A 22,813-nucleotide genomic window follows, 5' to 3' on the forward strand; every position below is an offset into this window, starting at 1 on the left:
AGATGCCAGAAAAGGCATGATACAAGAAAGGCTTTGACCAATCAAAACCCCCTGATTTCCACTGCAGAACTATAAACATTCAAAATGTCAATAATCCACATTTTATGCACCAACACCCGCCCATGAATTAGTATTAATTCTGAGGTAGCACCTACCCAACAGTACTTTGGATCTACAAATTCTGACCCTGGGCTGAACGGTCATTCTCCCAAACAACAATGACAGTAATCATTATAGCTGAAGTGATTCATATATCATGTGTGATGTGACAATGTTGTATTATATAAAGTAGAAACAACAATGATACCAAATACAATCTCAATTAGGCAATCTTAGACTGCACTTGGCATTCCTTGTATTAAGAACTCATCTCCTTTTTGCAGTTAAAAACTTTGTTCATAGAGACATTTTAACCGCAAAAATGATATAAATCCTTACAATAAGAAATGCCAAATGCAGCCTTAATTGGGTAGATTTATGGCAAGTTATTCATCAAAATGTCGAAATTGTTGCATCCCTAGCAGTCTTTTTCACCATTGGAAAAGTTTTAGGTGGAATGACTTATTAAGGCTTGTGCTGTGTTACCCTGATTGAGAGGAGAAATGAGCTACTCCCTTTGGATTAGAATTGGGCTAAAATGGTAAATCACGGCTTTCAATGCATTGTTGTGACTCGCCTAATATCACTTCATGTCTTCATCCAATTTAAGGTGGCTACTCCAACGGGAGTAGTTGATTTTTGAGTCCAGATTGTCATGCTGATGAATGAATGTGTATTTGATTTTGTCATACGAGAAGAATTAATATCTGACCCCTTTGTATATCATCATTATCATTCGAACCTTATCCCAATTATATGGGGTTAGCTACATTCGATACTATTTTGCCATTCAGTTTTGTTTAATGTTATATCCATTGTTAGATTAGTAAACACTTATTAAAATAATTTCTAATTATTTCCACTTGTGTCATTATTTTTATCTACCTCTAACCCTTCTAACCCCTTCAACTTGCAACATATCACTCCTTAGGGTGACCTATTATATGGTCAAGCAATATTGAATTTGTAAGTCTGGCTTCAGCAAGATATTTGGATCTCGATATCAATGTCTTATCTGGTCAAGCAATATTGAATTTGTAAGTCTGGCTTCAGCAAGATATTTGGATCTCGATATCAATGTCTTATCTGGTCAAGCAATATTGAATTTGTAAGTCTGGCTTCAGCAAGATATTTGGATCTCGATATCAATGTCTTATCTGGTCAAGCAATATTGAATTAGGTGTTAATGACCATCTTGGTTGAGGCAAACAAAAGGTGAATTGGAACACCTATGGCATGTCTCTTGAGGTGGGAGTGGACTGGCTTATTCCCTTTATGCATTCATAATTAGGATCCATTTGGGACAGTTGCATTTGCATTAACTGAGTACCCATGTTCCAAACAAGCTACTCGGAGTAATTTATGGTTATAGACTTGCAGTCTTCTGGCATTTGGAACGTCCATACTGGCCAGAAGCTGCATTCTAAAAGCCGTCTTCTCAAACGGGTACTTAGTAGTTCCCAACATCCCGGTCCTTGAGAATGTAAGAAATGATGTTTCAAATTTCTCAGCATTTTTGTTTCATCTGTTTTCTCTTTAGCCAGAAATGAATTTGTTTAGAATTTAGATTAATACTTGGGAGGTTAATATACACATAATTGACTGTATAATTATGACATTGTCCTTGATTTTCTCCTGCATTTATCAATATGAAGAATCTGATCGGCTGAAACCCAGCAGCGACAACTGATTTATGCATATTCTCTTCATCATCTGATCATCCATGCTACTTACAACATTGTCCGCAGAATCTGGCCTTTTTAGTCATATAGTTCGCATTTTACAAAATATATTGGAAAATGCAGTTTTTCCTGTTGCTACTTGCTGCAACCTTTTTTGTACAATATGTACCTGGGCTTCTCATTCTGGGATAATTCAAAGGTGAGAAGCATTGGTGAAACTGAAGCACCATCATTTAAAAAATAAGTAAAGCCACAACGATCAACAGCACAACCGAGCAGATCAATGCCTGGAACCATGTCAGAATTAGATTAAAAGCCAAGGTGATTAAAAGACAGCCCCAATGTCAAGATTACTTTGGGAAATTGGCTGAAATTTCAAAAAACAAAACGAAAGGTGTGTGCGCACACGAGAGAGAGAGAGAGAGAGATTACCGCAATTGCAGAAGCAGCAAGGCCCGCTCGCTCTCTTGGATCCTTGCGATAGTAATTTCCAAAGTAGAGGATTGTGGCATAGTACCACATACATGGAAACACAAAACCTAGTAATAGACTGCAAGAAACAGTGTAACCATGAGAGAGAGAGAGAGAGAGAGAGAGAGAGAGAGAGAGAGAGAGATTTACTTACGAGAACCACCCTATACCACAACCAAAGCAAGGGAGAGGTTTGTCATACATCCCCAACTGACAGCTTTCTGTATCCCTCATAAGGGTATAGTTCCCTTTCGCATGGTCTGAAATATCTGGTGATTGCCCTGTAAACAGGGTATTTTGAGTTGGCTTCATCAATAAAACATGAGAGGGACTACATGCTTATGGAATCAATCACAAGGTAGCCATTTCCATCACAAACTATTAATAAATCCAACAGAAATCAGGAGGCAAGGGATTAAGTTCCATACCATGAAAGAAACAAATGTACTTGAAGAATCACAATTCTAACAACTAAAATGTAGTTCCTTTTTATTATTGTCATTTTTTTGGGGGGAGGGGGAATCCAAGGAATACTAACTTAAACAACTGAATAATATTGAGCTGATGGCCTCAAAAGATCAAGTTGCTTATAGGAAATTGGTCTATCTTGCCAACCTGAGGCCATTTTGTCAAACCTTCCACCTCCTCAACATCTGAAACACCAAGAAGGCCCCATTTATGATCATTAAGGAAGCAAATGTCTATCCTTTTCCCATCAATCTGAGTATATCTTGCATGCTACATAATCTGTTGTAATGGTGTATGTACATCTTGTACACATTTGACTTTTGTTAAAAAAACTTCATTGTTGCCTATCAAAAAGAAAAAGAAAACTGAGGAAGGTATAATCTGGCTGTTTAATATCTGGGAGAGTGAAAAATAATTTCTTCATATATCAGTTCTTTGATGTATCCCAACTTAACATTCCTCAAAGTACCTGACAAGGCAGTTGATTATTATTGTTGTCATTGTACTGGAACAAAATATACACAGCACATGAACGAATGCATTGAACAGTTGACATGTCGGGGCACACGTATACAAACCAACCAGTAGCAAATAATATTTCAGGGCTAAGTGTCTTTCTATCAAAATTATACTTGGAAACATTGGCAACAAAACAACAGTGGACCCCAGTAGTGAGAACAGACTAACTTGATGTTCAAATTAAAGACACCAACAGAAAGGGTAATATTATTATTTTTTTTTATCAGCAACAGAAAGGGTATTATTATTATTATTATTATTATTATTATTACTATTATTATTATTATTATTATTATTATTATTATTATTATTTTATCAGCAACAGAAAGGGTATTATTATTATTATTATTACTATTATTATTATTATTATTTTATCAGCAACAGAAAGGGTAATATTAACTCCTGACACTTAACTTGCTAAAGAAGATGGACAGATTTGAAGAGAATAATAGATACTTGGTAACAGAAGAACAACTTCAGTTTTGTTTGCAGGAGATTCAACCAAGGCCAGGGCTATTTGAAGGCGGATGCAATCTAAGACAAGGTTAAATAGTGAAACCACTCCCACCAAACCAAATCTAGAGATTACTCAGCATCAGACTTCAAATTATCATTGGAAGAAAGGCCAGCACAAACCCCCAAAACAATATTTACCACCATTATAATCTATGGGAGAAACCTAGTTATTTTTTAGAATCAATAAATTGGAGAATCTGAAATCTTGGCCATTTTGCAACTACAGGATCATCAGCTGGTCCATGTTGGATACCAAATGCAATTCTTATGTTTAAGAAGTAATAAAAACGACTGCACTCTCAAGATTAAAAGACAGTTTTAGCATTCCATTCATAATTTTATACATGATAGAAATCCTATACCTAACAATTTCCTAATAAACAGCAACACAGCAAACATCTACAATCAAGAACCAAAACAAGATAAGCTCCTTCTCTTAGCCTAACTCTATAGACTATATCTATCATGCCGTCAACCCACAACATTGGGCACACTTCAATGGATGTCCAAGAACAAGATTATTATGTTACTAAAATTTACTTGTTCCAATCTATGTTGATTATTTTTCCATGAAATTTTCATAGACTTTCCCTATTCTGAGGCTAACACACTAATTTATAGAAAACCTAAAAACATTTCAAACATCGTTGTGTAGATTACAGGTTTATGCTTCTCACATATTCTATCCCTAAATCCTGTTATCACTTTTTGTTTAAATATTAATATTTGGCCGAAAACCGAATCCTAACAACTAAAGAATCTTGACAAACAAATAAAATTCCAATACATTATTTCCACCAAGATATGTTATCTTTACCACATCATTTTTTTTTGAGAACTGTAAGGTAAATTATTTCATTAATAACAAAAGGACAGAATACAAAAGGCCCCTGTACAATAAGAGACTGTACAGCAGAAATAGACAGAAGAACTCAGAAAAGCCAGCCTCTTAAAAACATCCCAACAAATAAAAAAACAATGGTCTTACAAAAAGGAAATCAAGCTCAAAAAAGAACAAGTTTGCCTGTTTATAAAGAGTGGATGGTTTGTCAGCCACAAAAACACCATCCCCATAATACCGTTGAACACCTCTTCTTTTGTTTTCTGTCTTCCTTTAAAAATTCTCAAATTTCTTTCACCCCATACTGCCCAGAAAAAGTTTCCAGCCTTGCTGAGGCCTCCTAGGAACCAAGCCTCTAGGAAGCCCTTCACATCCTGTGGGAAACAAATATTAACTCCGAAAATCTCTAGCAGTCTTGTCCAAACCCAGTAAGTGAAGTCACAATGCGGTAATAAATGACTGGTACTTTCCACATTTCCATTACAGAGTGTGCATTCTAGATCTGTCACTTCAAAACCTCTTCTAGATAAATTCTCCTTGGTTAAAATCTTATCCAGCACTGCAGACCAAACAAAAAAAGCTAGTTTTGAAGGAATAGGCCTGATCCAGATCCTGTTGCTCGGAAAGTGAGAGGTCTCTTCCCTTGACAGGTAGTTAAAAAAGGATTTTACCGTGAAAGAGCCCGACTTCTCAATTTTTTTTTTTGATAGGCAATGAAAACTTTATTAAGAATTAATCAGAAAGTGTACAGACATGCATCACAAAGAGAGGTGCAAGTGACAGCCTCCGGTACAAATCAGCTTGCAATTGAGCCCAAAACATAGATTCCCTAAAAACCCCTTGCTTAGCTAAAGACTACTAAGCCATTAGCTGACCTCCTTTGCCACTGAATTCTTACAATCATATTAGAGGTCATCATTTTGAATTTCATCACAGCTTCCCTACAGGTCCAAATAACAGAGCCTGGATCTGTTAGCCACCCAACTACCAGCTTGGGATCCCCCTCAATTATCAATCTCTCCATATTCATCTGTTTTGCAAGCTGCACCCCATGCAGGACTACTTGGAAGTTGGAACTCAGCTAAGATAGAGTCCCCTATACCAGCCAGTCCTGAAAAAATGCAATTATAATCCCACCTTCACCCTTCTTCCAGTGGAGCCCATGCTAGATTACTGTTCATGGCAGAAAACTTGTTTCCCCATAGTTCTGAAACTGAATATAGATGTTCTGTTGGGATGGTGATTTGAACATATCTTATTAAGGGGACATACCCCTAATTATTAAGAAAAAGGAGATATTTAAATAAAGTACTGTTATGTTTTGACTCATCCTTACCACAGAGTTTCTTCTCATCTTTTCACTAGGGATGCTATATGCCCAATTTATCAAAAATAGGATGTGTCCAAATCATCCCTCTTCTGTTAGGCTGAACAATATTTAATAACTATATTTTATTGAGGAATAACAAACGATTATATAGTTAGTAAATTTCTTTTCTTCCCATTTTTTCCCATTGAAGAAGTGCTCTCAGACCAGAGATAAAGTCATGCCCTAAGAATGGGAAGGTATGAGATTTCACAAGAAACTTCAATTTTTGAAAGCAAATTAGGGAGTGGAACCAATTGGAGTTTGGTATATTAGAAGAAAGAAAAAGAATATTGATGGATCAAATTGAGATTCTGGATTTGAAAGAAGAAAGGGGAGAATTTGAAGAGGGAGACAAGGAACAGAGAGGGGGTTTGAGAAGACAATTGGAGGATTGTTTGCACAAGGAGGAAATAAGTTGGAGACAGAAATCTTGATGCAAGTGGTTAAAGGAGGGAGATGGAAACACTAGATTTTATCTCCAGATTGGAAGTTGAAGGATCTATTCTGACACAATAGGATGAGATAGCAAGGGCCTTTGTAGAACACTTTAAGTCCATCTTTAGAAGGCCTTTAAGGGGGGGGGGGTTAGAAGGATTGGAATGGCCAGAATTAGGGGTAGAAAACAGGCAAAGGATGGAAAGGAGTTTTGAACTAGAGGAGATTAAGGAGGCTGTGTTTTCTATGGATAGAACAAAAGCTCCAGGCCCGGTTGGTTTTGTGATGGCCTTTTACCAAGACTGTTGGGATATCTTGGAAAGAGATCCAATGCCAGTGTTTGAGGAAATTCATAGGAGAGGAGTAATTAATCCTGGATCGAAATCTACCTTCCTTGCATTGATCCCAAAGAAGAAAGATGCCTCCCAACCAGAGGACTTTAGACCAGTAAGTTTGGTAAATAGTTTGTATAAGATAATCGCAAAGGTGTTGTCGTTAAGGTTAAAGCGAGTCATGCCATCTATCATTGCACCAAATCAAGGAGCTTTTGTGAGTGGAAGACAAACTGATCACATCTTAATAGCCAATGAGAGTGGAGAATTTCAAAAAGGTTAGAAAGAAGGGAGTGGTTTGCAAGTTGGACCTGGAAAAAGGCTTATTACTTGGTTGATTGGTCTTTCTTGAAGAAAGTTATGGTTAATTTTGGGTTTAGGGCAAGATGGTTTAAATGGTATTCATCAAAAAAAAAAAAAAAAGATGGTGTAAATGGATTATGAGGTGTGTTCAGAATTGTCATTACTCTGTGTTAGTAAATGGGACAGTGGTAGATTTTTTCCTAGCCATGAGGGGAGTAAGTCAAGGGGATCCACTCTCTCCCTTCTTGTTTACATTGATTGTAGATGTTTTGGGGAGGATACCCCCCTTACCCACTTACAGTTTGCAGATGACACAGTTTTGTTCTGTGAAGGCGGAAATTTGAGGTGGATCAAAAACATGAAATTGACGATACAACTCTTTGAACAAATGTCCAACCTTAAGATGAATTTTGAGAAAAGTTGTGTAGTGGGAGTGAATATGGAGGAGGGGGAAGTCAGGTAGTGTGCAGAGTAAAATCTTAGGTGGGTTAGGGCTTGGGAATATAATGTGGCTCTTCTAGGGAAACGGTTATGGAAGTTCTCTTGCTAAAATAGTGGCTAGCATTCATGGGCTGGAGAACAACGGATGGGATCTTGGAATTCAGGCAAAGACTAGAAGTGCATCACCTTGGAAAGCCATCCATGACTTGTTACCGATTTTTTTTCTCCCCTCTTATCAAGTATGACTTAAACTCAGGCAACCTTATAAAATTTTGGGAACAAACTTGGGTGGGGAATGCTCCTCTGAAGGATCAGTTTACATCCTTATATGCCCTCTCCGACTTGAAAAATGAGCCAATTTCTTCCTCCATCATCCCGTATTCTTCAAACTCTGGGTTTGGGTGGAATTTGGGCTTGAGGAGGGTTGTTAGAGATACAAACCTAAACAGCATCTTGAGTCTCCTAGGTCTTCTTGAAAATATCTTCTTGGAGCCCACAAAGGAAGACACTAGAATTTGGACCCCAACTCTCCATGGGCTCTTTCTCTTGCACCTCTTTCTTTAAAGTCTTAACTCAGCCAACCAGCTCCCTAGGCCTTCCTTTCCCTGCCAAAGAGATTTGGTGCAAACCAATTCCTCCCTAGGGTTGGTAGTTTTTTGTTGGGAAATGTTTCTAGAAAGAATCAACACTAGTGATTTGATTCAAAAGAAGGGACCCAAGACATGTTTATCCCTTCACAGGTGTGTTCTTTGTAAAACCGATGGGGAGACTGGTTTTCACCTATTGGTGTCATGCCAGTTTGCAAAGACTATTTGGGATTGGCTTCTTCCCTCTTTGGGTGTAGTTGGACCCCTCCATTGAACTTGCAGAGCCTTTTATCTTTTTCTTTTTTTCAGGTGGCATTTGAAAAGGGGTAGAGCTATGTGGAGATGCCCAAGGGCTGTGGTTTGCTAGTCTCTATGGGAAGAAAAAAACTTTAAGATCTTCTCCGAAATAGAGAGAAGCGTTGAAAATCTGAGAGATATGATTCATATAAGGGTGGTACAGTGGCTGAAATCATTAGATCTGTTCATAGATTATAAACTGGATGATTTGTTAAGGAAATGGGGAGAGATTGTTAGATGCACCTAGGTCAAAACAGGACTGAGTTTGTCTTGGATCCCTCCCCCCTTTGGCTTTATGAAACTGAACTTTGATGGTAGTAGTAGAGAAAACCCGGGGCATGCAGGGGTTGGGAGTGTGTTTAGGGATGAGAATGGAAATGTTTCAGCCCTGTTCTCAGGTCCAATTGGGGTGGGTGATTCTCTAAGAGCCGAGATCTATGCAGTTATGAAAGGTGACCAAATAGCAAAGGAAATGAATATAAGAAGGCTTGTAATTGAAGGGGATTTGGAGGTGGTTGTAGGGTCGCTGAATAAAGACAATACTGGGTTATGGAATTACAGCAATGAAAGGAGAAAGTTTAGGTGGCTGGTTAAAGACATGGGAGTCAAGATCAGCTGGGTGAAGAGATCTGCTAACTCATTTGCTGATGGGTTAGCTAAGCAAGGGATGGCTATGTTCTGGGCTTAGTTGTAACTCTAATTCCTATTCATGAGGGCTCAAGCCTCAGTTGGGGGAGATAAGAAAGTTTATCCCTTTCTTTGTAATTATTATTTCTGATTGATTAATGAAATGCATTATTGATAAAAAAAAAAAAAAGAATTGCAACTATTGACCCCTGACCTATTTCTCATAAGATAATAACAATAATGGACTATCAGTTAAAATCAAGCATAAAAGGTAAGGCAAAAATACAAGCCTCATAATGATGGCAGCGAATTTCTGTTTGCATACCAACATAAGCATGAAAAATAGCATGCAACTATGATAAAGGTCAAATGGATAAGGAGAAACAAGTACTTTGTTCCATTTATTCTGTAGCAAATGTACAGTATGTGATGTGTTTACTTGTCAGTTCTTGTGCCAGTCTCTGATAGACCTGCATTGAACAGCATGAACATATCATTAGCCACGATAGTAATAACAGAAATTCAGGCCTGAGTTACCTAAAGTTTCCTCTCCATATTCATTTTTGTGATAGACTACTGTATTATTATTCTGATTTTATATATCTGTATCACAAAATTAATTTACAGAAATTGTGGCATGCAGAAAGAAGTTTCTGATTCAGGTTCCAAGTAAAAGAAGAAAAAAATGTTATTAACCGGAGATACAAAGTGCAGTTTGGATAGAATCAGAAATAACATCTGGCCCAACTGTTATGGTGTCTCAATAAAAAGTGGAAAATTCCTTGCATTGGAGCTAGCTTCCAATGTCATAAGTGCAGATGAAATTTCCTGCATAGAAAAGAACTGCAGAATTGCATTCAGGATGGCGCCCCTCGCTTCTCAAACTGTACCAATGGCCTAACAAGGATGAATCATAACCGCTTCACCGGTGGCACCTCTTAGATGCAGTACACGGTCCAATTTTAAATCAGGAACCAACACAAGACCACAACCTTTTTAGAGTAGAAAAAGAAAACAATGGAAATCCAGGAAAAATTGGAGAAAAAGGAAGCTAACAATAAGGCTCAATAAATAAATAAGGTTCTAGATTAATCAGTAAATAGGACAATTTCGTGTATTTCTGCTTGGTAAAACCTCTCAGTAATCAGCAGGGGAAGCGGGAAAACATATATACATAAAGGCCTCCCCCGGGAATATTAAAAGAAAGAAATTCAGAAAGAAGGAAGAAGACCCTAAGAAACCTCCCCTGTATGATGTGAGCTAAAAGGTTTAAAATGCACATGATGATAATCATCAGAAGCCATAGTATCAAAGGTTGGGGAATCCAAATCCCAAGTCTTTTCCACTTCAAGAAAAACTACTCGTTACATACACAGAATCCCACTTGAAGTTAATTCCAATCACATCTCATAAGCTGACAACTAAAATTATTCCCCAAAAAATCAATAACAACAACGATAGTGACAATAATCCAGTATTCAGAACGGTGATATGACTGCAAAAGAGTAGGAATCAATACTTGTTTTCGAGCATGATCCTCCCTCATTTTTCCCCTCTAGCTCATTCCACAAAAAATCACACCCGGAAAGCAAAAAAGGTAAAAAGAAAATAAATTCAAATTAAAACGACTTCAGTTCCATCAAAACCCATCGACCACAAACCCAAAACTTCTACAGAGAAATGAAAAAGTGGGTAGGAAACAAGGCGAATATAAAAACTTAAAAAAGTAAAGAATCAGAAAAACACACACACAACACAATTACGATGTTTACAGTAATACGAAAGAAAACAAGAAAAGCCGATCAGACGACTTGCCTTTGCGAACTCAGAACCGATAGACAAGGGAAAAACCTGAAACCATGAAATTCAGCCAAGTATTGCCAAAGATTTCTTGGTGAGATATAGTCTGCTTCTTCCTTGGATGAGTCGCAACGCAACGCTCCCCACTTTCATTAAGGAATTTTACTCACTACCATGTAAACGGAAACGGACAACTTACTCCACGAGAGAGAGAGAGAGAGAGATGCGACCTCTCCCCGGAGAGTACTTGTCTGAGACTCTAAAGACACTTGAGTAGCAAGTATGTAATTTTCTCTTTGCCGTACTAGGAAGTATGACAGCACACCCAAGTTTTTTTATCCCAAAATGTAAACCGTCGGATTGAATCCTTTATTAGGCTGCCTGTGCCACATATCTAGAAAGTATGCGAATCCAACAGCAATCTCTTTTAACGGAAGGAGGAAAAGAACTGCTGTAGTCCTCAAGAGTTCCAACTTTTCTTCGACCCATCGTCCCGACTCACCGTATCTGCCGACATCGATCTTATTTTATTGAATGAAGGCAACAGGGTATGGTACCGAAGGGAAGGCAGGGAGGAGTACAAGAACAAGAGACACTCAACAGGAAATGGGCTCACCATGTCCGAAGCCTAAGCGCCAAAGAAAGTAAGCTCTTCGAGGAAAGCCAATGCTTCTGCTTATGCTTCGGGAGCTGTGCAGACAGGCAGACAACGACGGAAGGGACTCAATCTCTGGTCACTTGAACGTTAGGCAGAAGAACATTTGCCCACTTTCGAGAAGGTGCATATTAATCGATTGTTGCTGCCTGTGACTGAGAAACCCGTGATTTGGCTCTTGCTCCATCAATTGACCAGTGTCTAGTCTAGTGTGCCCAACGGCCTACGAAAAGCTCCCGGAGCCGAATGGGGTCCCAGCCGGAGACAAAGGCGCTTATCACAGAGACCGACTCTACGGAAACATGGGCTGGGCCATTAGGACTAGAGTTGACAGGCTTGAAGCCCGGGAGCCCAGGTCTCTGTGATTCTGGGCATCCCGAATACCTACCTGAGTTGAGATGTCGGGCGGCTAGTTCGCAAGCCCATAGGCTATAGCCATATGTGGGTTCCAGGTTTCTTGATAATAGCGTTTGCTTGTTACCGAATTATGTCAAATGCCTTTCACTAATATCATGACACATGGAATATGAAAACAACTAGGCTACATTTTAGCATCATTTAATAGATAACTTGCCTTAGCCAAAATGAGTCCCAGGATTTGCCTCTGCCGTTGATTTGGTGACCTACTTTTGTTGCTGACCTAGCGATCTGCCTTTGTCGTCGACCTAGTGACCTACATCTGCTGTCGACTTAGTGACCTACCTCTACCGTCGATCTGGTGATCTACTTCTATCATCGACCTGGAGACCTACCTCTGTCGCCGACCTAGCGATCTGCCTTTGTCGCCGACCTGGCGACCTACCTTTCTAGAAGCTTGCCAATTGCCTCCCAACCTTTCGGGATCACGTCGCGTAATCGTAGGCCTTATCCTCATCCCACCTGAATCGAAGGGAAACAATAAGCCTTATTAACTGGCACGTTATCCTCCTTCCAAAGCGGAATGGACCCTACATCGCGGGTTGAGGATTCTGGGAGCGTTTCGCAAGACCCACGGTAGCCCAACTATATAAGAGCATCAGCCCCTAAGACCCAAGTATATGCGCAATTTTTAGTTCTTGCAATTCTCCAGCTCTCTCACATTTAGCTATCTTAAAATCTTTGATTCGCTAACTTAAGCATTGGAGTGCCCACCCCGGGTAAAGCAACCCGGGCACTAACACTGTTTCCTTATAGGTTGCATCAGAGCCACCTCTCCAGCTCGTCACCACTCAGTTGGGCATTAGAGCCACATCTCCAGCTCGTCACCATTCAGCTAGGCATTAGAGCCACCTCTCCAGTTTGTCACCATTCAGCTAGGCATTAAAGTCACATCTCCATCTCGTCACCATTCATCTAGGCATCAGAGCCATCTCTCCAGCTCGTCACCACTCAGTTAGGCATCAGAGCCACCTCTCCAGCTCGTTACCATTCAACTAGGCATCAGAGCCACCTCTCCAGCTCATCACCATTCAGCTAGGCATTAGAGTCGCCTCTCCAGTCTGTCACTACTCAGTTAGGCATCAGAGCCACCTCTCCAGCTCGTCACCATTTAGCTAGGCATCAGAGCCACCTCTCTAGTTTGTCACCATTCAGCTAGGCATTAGAGCCACCTCTCCAGCTCGTCACCATTCGACTAGGCATCAGAGCCACCTCTCCAACTCATCACCACTCAGTTAGGCATCAAAGCCACCTCTTCAGCTCGTCATCATTCAACTAGGCATCAGAGCCACCTCTTCAACTTGTCACCATTTAGCTAGGCATCAGAGCCACATCTCCTGTTCGTCACCATTCAACTAGACGTCCAAGCCACCTTCCAGGTAGGAATTATTTAGCCAGTCATCTGAGTCATTAGCCAGTTGGGAGCTGCCAAAATGTGCATCATCAATTGGCGTCGTCTATAGGAAACACTACAAAAGGTTATATTCTCGCATGATTCTCTGAACCTCAAGTAATAACATCTTCAAGGAACAACAACAACATTTGATCAAAAGAATCCCCTAAGGGGGCAGAAACAAAATGATTAGCCCAAACAAGTTCTCGCAGTCTTGCCCGGGTAGAATCTCCTTAACTGTGAGGCCACCACTATTTGTCGAGCTCTACATGCTTTTTGCGAGAGTTGGCGGCCAACAGAATGTGAGGCCACCCCACAGGTCGAGCCCTCTATGGTTCCCGTGGGAGTTGATAGCCAACAAATTGTGAGGTCACACCACAGATCGAGCCCTCCATGCTTTACGTGGGAGTTGATGGCTAGCTGGTTGTGGAGTCTCCCTTGCAGGTCAGTCTTGCCAAGGTGACAAGGTGCTGAGAGCAAAACTAGACTGTCAAAATTCCGATGACTTGGCAACTTGGAGACCTGCCTTTGACCTGGTGACCTACTTCCACTGACCTAGCGACTTGCCTTTGCCGCCGAGATGGCAAACTACCTCCGTCGACCTTGCGACACACATAATTAGCCAGGATGAGCCTTGCCAGCCCTGTTCGCGAGGTTGGCCCTACAGGTCGAGCCCTCTGTGGCTCCCACAAGAGTCGGCCAATGGACTGCAGTTGCCCTTGCGGGTTGAGCCTTTTAAGGTTCCCATGCAAAATGGCAACCTGCAGTTAGTAAAGTCGCCCCCGCAGGTTGAGCTCCTTATGGCTTATCGTATGAGCAAACGACCAACATCTTAGAGGACTGACACAGTGCAACCGTGACACCGATCCGCTACTTAAATTCCAACATCAATGCACATATCGCAAGGGGAAGCCAAACCACTTTTAGCATCAAGGACCCCTAAGCCGACCTTGAAATATGTTGGTAATAGGCCAACAAACCTACGACGAAGCATGAATCTACTCCCTTCGCTGAGCTGATCTCAGCTTGGGAGTGGGGGGCAATTGATGAGGGTAGATTTGGCCCTCCACTGACATCATGACACATGGCATATCAAAACAGTTGGACTACATCCCAGTATCACCTAGGAAACAACTTGCCTTAGCCAAAATGGGGTCCCAGTTGGCAACCTACATCTACCGTCGACTTGGTGACCTAGTTCTGTTGTCGACCTGGCGACCTACCTCTGTCGCTGACCGAGCAACCTACTTCTGCCATCGACCTGGTGACCTGCCTCTGCCGTTGACCTGGCGATCTACTTTTATCGCCGACTTGGCGACCTACCTCTGCCGCCGACCTGGCAACCTACCTCTCTAGAAGCTTGCCAGTTGTCTCCAAACCTTTTGGGATCACGCTGCGTAACCGTAGGCCTTATCCTCATCCCATCCGAATCGGAGGGAAAAGGTAAGCCTTATTAACTGGCACACTATCCTCCTTTCAAAGCATAATGGACCCCTACGTTGTGGGCCAAGGATTCCGAGAGCGTTTCGCGAGACCCATGACAGCCCAACTATATAAGGGCATCAGCCCCTGAGAACCAGGTAGATGCGCAATTTTTAGTTCTCGCAGCTCTCCAGCTCTCTCACATTTAGCTATCTTAAAATCTTTGATTCACTAACTTAAAGCATCAGAGTACCCACCCCAGGTAAAGCAACCCGGGCACTCTGACACTATTTCCTTGTAGGTCACATCAGAGCCACCTCTCCAGCTCGTCACCATTCAGCTAGGCATCAAAGCCACCTCTTCAGCTCGTCACATTCAACTAGGCATTAGAGTCACCTCTCCAGCTCGTCACCACTCAGTTAGGCATCAGAGCCACTTCTCCAACTCATCACCGTTCGGTTAGGCATTTGAGCCACCTCTCCAACTTGTCACCACTCAACTAGGCATCGGAGCCATCTCTCCAGCTCGTTACCATTCAACTAGGCATCAGAGCCACCTCTCCAACTTGTCACCATTCAGCTAGGCATCAGAGCCACCTCTCCAGCTCGCCACCACTCATTTAGGCATCAGAGCCACCTCTCCAGCTCGTCACCATTCAGCTAGGCATTAGAGCCACATCTCTAGCTCGTTACCATTCAGCTAGGCATCAGAGCCACCTCTCTAGCTTGTCACCACTCAGTTAGGCATCAAAAGCCACCTCTCCAATTTGTCACCATTTAGTTAGGCATTAGAGCCACCTTTCTAGCTTGTCACACATTCAACGAGGCATCAGAGCCACATCTTCAGCTCGTCACTACTCAATTAGGCATCAGAGCCACCTCTACAACTCGTCACCATTTAGCCAGGCATCAGAGCCACCTCTCCAACTTGTCACCACTCAGTTAGGCATCAAAACCACCTCTCCAGCTCATCACCGTCCAGTTAGGCATCAGAGCCACCTCTCCAGCTCGTCACCACCCAATTAGGCATTAAAGGTACCTCTCCAGCTCGTCACCATTCAGCTAGGCATCAGAGCCACATCTCCAGCTTGTCACCACCCAATTAGGCATCAAAGCTACCTCTCTACCTCGTCACCATTCAGATAGGCTAAGAGCCACCTCTCCATCTTGTCACTATTCAGCTAGGCATCAGTGCCACCTCTCTATCTCCTCACCATTTAGGTAGGCGTCCAAGCCACCTTCCAGGTAGGGATTATTCAGCCAGGTATCTGAGTCACTAGCAAGCCGAATATTACCAAATTGTGCTTCATCATTTTGCTTTATAGTTAATTGCTTTGTCTAAGAATGGTATCATACATAAAATACTTCTACCAATCAAAATCTTTTGAGGGAAAAAACTATGATACGCGAAAAATATGGTATCAAAGATTTTTTATCAATTAAAATCCACTCTCAATTTTAATAAATAACACTTGATTTGATTGGTCAAACATTTTTAAGATATTATAACTTTTTCATATTATAGTTGAACCCGAAATGAAAATGTAAAAGAATGCTAATCCCACTATCAAAAGTATCATAGGAGATTATTACCAAAAAAAGGTATCAATGGAGATCTGCTCTCACTTGTGACATGTATGATATATCCATCTCAAGGGGGTTTTATTATAGATATTCACTCATCTGGACTAAAATCTTAATCTTGGGGTATTTTATGAAAGAAAATTAATTGAAAATTTGGATCACCCTTGATCCCTTGATGTATATACATCAAATCAAATTGGATTATATTGGATCGATAGGGATGGATTCATATTCGATCCATTTATAAACATATCAAATTTGGATCACCCTTGATGGGATTGAATTCGAATTTGAAATTCAAATTCGGACAATCAAATACCATTTGAAACCCCAAAAATCTTTGCAAAATTTTTGCTTTAATGGTAAGTTGTGCCAACTAGATCCTCTCTATACTGAGTTCACATCTGTTATAACCACAACCGTAGTAATTTTTTGCAATTGCCAAAACAAAGCATGAATACACTAATTATTAACTAAGAGCATATTATTCATATTTTGAATTTAAACCAGGGAAAATTACAAAGACCCCCCTGTACTATAAGGTTAGTGACAAGTACCCCATGTATTTTCATTTGTGACAAACACCCCTGAACTTTTACATTACAACAAAAACCCCTCCGTTAGCATTTTATCAATTAACTTGGGAAAATATTTTCATTTGACTGTTTAAAGTTTTTTAAACATTGGTTCCCATATGGTCAAAATAATTGGCATGGCATATGTATACATAGGTTCTTCTTCTCCAACAACAATGATAAAAATACCTTCTTCTTTACTGATGGCATAAAAGCTATAAATGATTTTCTTTTTGGTATCGCTGCAAATTCTTCTATATCTGATGATGGCATATCAGACAGCTCCTTGCTCGTAAGATAGTGGCAACAATTTCCAATGAAGTTTTCAAGTCAAATGGTTCTTTGGTGATATGTTTGTGTAGGTTAGGGTTTAAGAGAAAATAAGAAAATGGGCAACCAATGGATAAAAAGTGAAATGACTTTGCCCATTTCGTCATTTTGAAATTTTCATTTCACATACATTGAATTATGAAGAGGGCATTTTGGTAATTTAGTGCTTTTTGTCAACTGATTTTGACTGTAAGGGGTTTCTGTCACAATGCAAAAGTCATCGGGGAGTATTTATCACTAACCCCATAGTGTTGGGGGGGGGGGTCTTTGTAATTTACAACAAAACAAATTGGGATTTTTTGCATGTTTTATTGGCCATTGCAAAGAATGTTATGATGGTTGTGGAAAATATCCCAATTAGCCATCATTGGTTTCATCATTCATGGTTTGTTTGCTATCATAGCAAAAGATGAACAGAATAATGGCTAGCAGCAACGATTTTCATTTCAACCATTCAGTGTCACCTCGTTGTCATTGAAGGTTGTAACAACGATTTGTATGGTGTTTGATACAAGGCAGGATCTCTTGGAAGCAAAAAAGTCTTATAGAACATGAGAGTCTAATCGCACATTGGGAATATCTCCCATACATGTATCTTAAATTCATAGCTCATGGGAGATATTCCCATTGTGCAGCTAGATGCCGGTGTTTGCTTTCAGGAGACATTTGGTACTCTGGTTGTTTTGATGTTTGAGTACTATCTTAATGCCACAAGGGTGTCAAGTAGAAAAGTGAGGAGTTGTATAGAAAAGTCAAGGGAGTTTTAAAAAACATCAAATTGATGTTTTTGCTCTAAATGAAAACACATCTTCCACTAAACAAGATTTAAGCACGAAAAGGTGGTAATTTAGTATGGTAGTGTTTCAATCCAAAACGGTTTAAGTTGATACACCGATCATATCAACCCACAACTATAGATCAAAGATTAAAATATCGATATATCCGATAATGTATTGATATCATTGATGCTCTCATATTTTTATTTTTTATTATTTTTTTCATCATATAATCATTGTCTTTGCCATAGACTCACAAGTATGCTGCTTGATGTCACTGGTAAAGAAGAAGGTGGTGATGACCATTCGCTTTAGTACTCTTGCTCTAAAACATCACTTGAAAGAAAAACAGAAGCATGGTGAAGTGGGCATCACCTTTGCCACTTGGCGCCATCAACTATATAGAAGTGCTGTTAGATTTTTTATCCCTAATTTTTTTTCATAAACCTAATGTATATTTGTAGATTTTTCAATGGTAAATCAACTCAAAAATCTACAAATCCCCTCTATCACCAATATTTAGATGTTATAAGAATTATCATCATATAAATGTTGTCTACAAGAATCCTGTTTTGCCATTCTATTATATTCATGAAAGTGAAGTGTAGCAAATAGAAAGAATCAATTCTTACAGTTAAACCAATATCTCCATTGGAATTTGACTACTTAATTTTTTTTTTCATCCATACCTGTATGTAGATGATTCTTACGTTTTGGACTGAAGAAAAGTTTGAATTTCTCCCTTTATTGCAATGATCCAACCAATCCAAGATGTTCTTTGATAGAAATCACATTGCTTCCACAATTTGCAGCTTTTAAGCTTTTTAGTCTGGATCAACTTGGCACCTGAAGCAAAAGCTTGATTTCCACTCTCTAGGGTTTCTTTTCAAGCTCTAGTTTTTTTTTTTTTCAGCTATTTCTGTTCTAGAGCTCTCTATATCTTATATAGAACAGCAAGTGTATTGTGGGGCGGGGGGGGGGGATCATTTCAAGGTTTCCAAAATTTAAGAATCAAGTAAGAACAGGAGAAAGAAACTCCTCTCCACCTTGAGATAGGAATCTTTATTCATTCTCTAGTATGTATGGTCAATATTAAAACATCTTTTTAACATTGCAGTCAAATCTAACAATTCTTCTGCAATTGATCTTAAGTCTTTGAAAATTATCATTTAATCCCTCTCATGTAAAGACCATTTTTTCTAGCCCTCCACAGAACAATGCCCTATTATGGTTGGGAAACCACATTTGTATCACTGTCTAGACCAAACCACCATTAATATGAGATTTACCCAAGAGTTCTACTCAAATTGAGATACCTCTTGAAGAAGTCAAATATGCCTAGAAACACAAAGCACCTAGTATATGATAATCTCGGTATGTTAAGGATTCCCTAATCAATCAGGGCATTGTGGATAAGCCTTATAATTAAACTTTCACGTGAGTTCCAATTCTACTAGGACACTTCCTATATTCATCATAGGGTGATCTAGGGCTAGAATATTAGAGTCCTAGTGCAATTGGGATCCATTTCCAAGAGTCTTAGTTCAATTAGGATTCCTTAAATATTCATCTCAAAGTCACCTAAAGACTTATACATGAGTCCTATTTTCACTAGGATGCTATTGCTAGAGCTCTAGTCCGACTAGGACTCATAGCCAGAGTCTTGATGCAAACCAATTTCTTAGTTGACAGTCTCCTCTTGTCTAAGGGTGTAGATTCCTTATTAGCCAACCTCCAAAATTGCAGTATCATTTTCAATATCTCAACATATAGAATATGTTAATCGCAATCCAGAGTGACCTCACTCATAGTATATCAAAGTGATTGATCATGATAATGCAACCTTGAGGATCCCTCAGGTCTAAGGGCATAAAAATCTTTAAACTTGATCGGTCCTATTCTTTGATAGTGGTTAAAAGAAACTTGTGATGGACCAAATTCAGCTAGATTAGTATCAGTGTTATATATAAGATATACACCCATATATAGAGTGAATTGCCTGAGTCCACCCTTAGTTGGGATATTCCAGATTTATAAAGAACCGGGTCATTCATATCTCTCATGATGATGGGTCTCACTCACCACTTGAATGCCTTACAATGTAACCTCTCAACTATATAATAAAGAGCACAAGCATTCAATATCAATAATGACTCAAACAAAAGTCTTTCTTTATTGATTAAAGAAATAGTACAAAGATACAAATTGCTTTAAAGATGCTTCTAACAATTTAGTGTCACGTCCATCATTACATTATGGGAATTTAAATCATTTCTTATTATTTCAATCATGTCCCTTCTCATTCATTTTTTTGAAAGCCATGATCACTCATTGAGATGATATAAGTATAATATATGTTTGGCATAAATGCTCAGTTGCAGCATCGTTTTCTGAATGGTGCTGCTGATATGTGGCTTGGAGCATGGTGCTTTTTTTTTGTTTGGAATCATTGCTGCTAGGTAGGACGTTTCTTATATCAATGACAATTTTTTCTGTTTGGTACCAATGCTCCAGGAAGCATTTTCTGCACTTCTACCCATTATCCACTGCCACATCACTGTCCTGTTGGCAGCAACGAGCTGCAACTCCAGAAAACGTCAAATTTGATATTGCTCCAAGCCATGCCTTCCTGATTTCTAAGGCATGGCTTAGAATACTGTTTTCTATGAAAAAACGGTTCCGAATAGAAGGTTATTTCCTAGAGCACCATTTTTTCCTACATGGTGCTGATGTAGCACCGTTTTCTGGAACAACAGCAACGGTTCCAAACAGACACATAGAATTTCAAAATATTTGGTGTTTAAGGCATTAATTAGGATAAACAATTCAAGACTGACGTTGTCTGGTGGCTTGAACCATTAACCAGGAAATGGTTTGAAAATTTTAACTATGTAGCCGGCCGGTTGGGTCAATGCATGGTTTCTTGACCACGTTAGTTGGGACTTCATAGTGAACATTATGAAAAAGATGGGTTTTTTTGGAGTGGTGCAAAAAATGGTGTATTATTTGCATTAGAACTCCAACTTTTGCCATTAAAATAAATGGCCAAGTTCAGGAGCATTTTAAATTATGTAGAGTGAGATAGGGAAATCCCATCTTTCTCATACTTGTTTTTTCTAGGTATGCAAGTTTTATCATCATTAATTGAATAAGCAATAAATAAAAGGGGAGTTGGAAGCATTGGAAGTAGGAAAAATAAAACAAAGGTGTTGCATCTATTTTTTATTATTTATTATTATTTTTTTTGCAAATGATTGCTGCTGTTATGCAAAGCAAAGAAACATCAACTAAGGATTCTTAGGAGGGTCTTGCATGAATTTGAGAAGCTTTCAAGTCAACAAATAAACTTCTCCAAATCAAGAATTTATTTTGATATGAATGTTCATCTTAAATTAGGAAGATTTTTATTGAAATATATGGGGATGAAACCCCTAAGCAAGAATGACAAGTATTTGGGTGCAATCCATGTATGCACACCCAAAGAATAAAGAGTAATTAATAAAGACTATGATTGAAGCCAACTTAGCTACATGGAAGGATAAACTCTTTGAGACAGGATTCCCTACAAGTGAAAATTCTGCACACACTCTGGGAATCCACAGCCATACATTGGGAATATCTCCCTATGAATTTAATATAAATGTAAGAAAGATATTCTTAATGTGTGATTGGATGCTATATGAGTAGTGTTTTTGCTTGCAGGCGATCTAGACTCAAACTTTTGTCTATCTATTGTACTAGCAGCAATTCCTATACTTTAAATACAAGTGAATAAGTACCTCTCAAGTGTTATTAAGAATATAAAAAAAAGGATAATCATCCAGCAACAGGCACTTAATAGTAGGGGTGTCAACGGTATTCGAAAATTCGATTTTGAAATTGAGACATAATCAAATTGAATTCGGATATCTTATTTATACCGAATAGTTAATCGGATTCAAATTGAGATATGACCTGATTCGATTCGATAAGTATCCAAATTTGATTGATTATTTAATTCTTATATATAATATATGAAATATTTAAATGTTATGCAATTTATATATTTTATATAAATAAAATGTTTATTTTATATATTCAGTAATTATCTAAAATAATTAATTGGTCGAATTCAAATTGGAACGAATATTTGAAAATTTATTCGAATTCGAATTTGCATATTAATTTTCAATATCCATCGGATATCAATTTTTCTAATCTAATTCAAATTTAGATATTGACTGATTAGATTTGAATTTGATCCCTTTTATACCCCTAATTAATAGCATGGAAAATAATTTTCTGCCTAAACAAAAGAAGGGGGACGGCGAAGAATTAAATCTGTCTCTCCTAAGTCCTCATAAAGCAACTATATAGAAACTAATGGCTGAACCTGATAGTTGATAGTTGGTGGGCTAGCTTCATGAAATCCATCTATTTTCCACATAGCAGTTTCCGGGAAGAAGGAAAACTAAAAACATGGATCCAATGGGTGGCCTATTGCTAGAAAATTACAGCAGATTCTAATCAACTCTTCTTGGAAAATTAGCAAATGGATCTCAACTGCAAGCCCTAACAAACCCTCGGGTGCAATCAATAGGAGGTGGGATTCCAACCCTCAAAGAAGGAGCACCTTCTGCTAGAGATGACATGAAAATGGCAGATTTAATTTTGACAAATGGTAGCTATAAATAGAGGTTATAATATCAACTACTGTTAGAAGGAAGCTATAAATAAAGGTTATAAATAAGCCATACAACTTATATCGAAGCTCTCATAAAAGATGAAAAATCTTGGATGGAAGGAGATGCTTCATTCTGATGAATTACAGGAAATTTGAATATGCGAAGGTTTTATATATATATATATAGAGAGAGAGAGAGAGAGGAAGTCAAA

The 22,813-nt window shown here is 39.1% G+C and overlaps 1 protein-coding gene across 5 annotated transcripts; it reads right to left on the reverse strand.

Annotated features, from left to right (window-relative positions):
- Positions 1–1,627: 1,627 nt before the first annotated feature.
- LOC148846879 (uncharacterized) lies at positions 1,628–18,899 on the reverse strand. Of its 5 annotated transcripts, XM_088949741.1 has the most exons (6): positions 11,404–11,780; positions 10,803–11,294; positions 9,379–9,457; positions 2,407–2,533; positions 2,214–2,331; positions 1,628–2,068 (listed from the first exon to the last, which is right to left on the reverse strand). In XM_088949741.1, exons 3-6 carry the CDS (start codon positions 9,386–9,388, stop codon positions 2,015–2,017), a joined length of 309 nt encoding a protein of 102 aa, XP_088805867.1. In that variant the 5' UTR covers positions 9,389–9,457; positions 10,803–11,294; positions 11,404–11,780; the 3' UTR covers positions 1,628–2,014. The 5 variants fall into 5 exon arrangements, with proteins under 5 accessions (XP_088805867.1, XP_088805869.1, XP_088805871.1 ...); XM_088949743.1 differs by lacking the exons at positions 10,803–11,294; positions 11,404–11,780 and adding an exon at positions 18,628–18,899; XM_088949745.1 differs by lacking the exons at positions 10,803–11,294; positions 11,404–11,780 and adding an exon at positions 18,649–18,855.
- Between the last annotated feature and the right edge of the window lie 3,914 nt (positions 18,900–22,813).

The sequence above is a fragment of the Nelumbo lutea genome, chromosome 6 (assembly GCF_056320005.1).
Source record: "Nelumbo lutea isolate HS-2025 chromosome 6, American lotus-T2T, whole genome shotgun sequence".
NCBI classification, from domain to species: Eukaryota; Viridiplantae; Streptophyta; class Magnoliopsida; order Proteales; family Nelumbonaceae; genus Nelumbo; species Nelumbo lutea.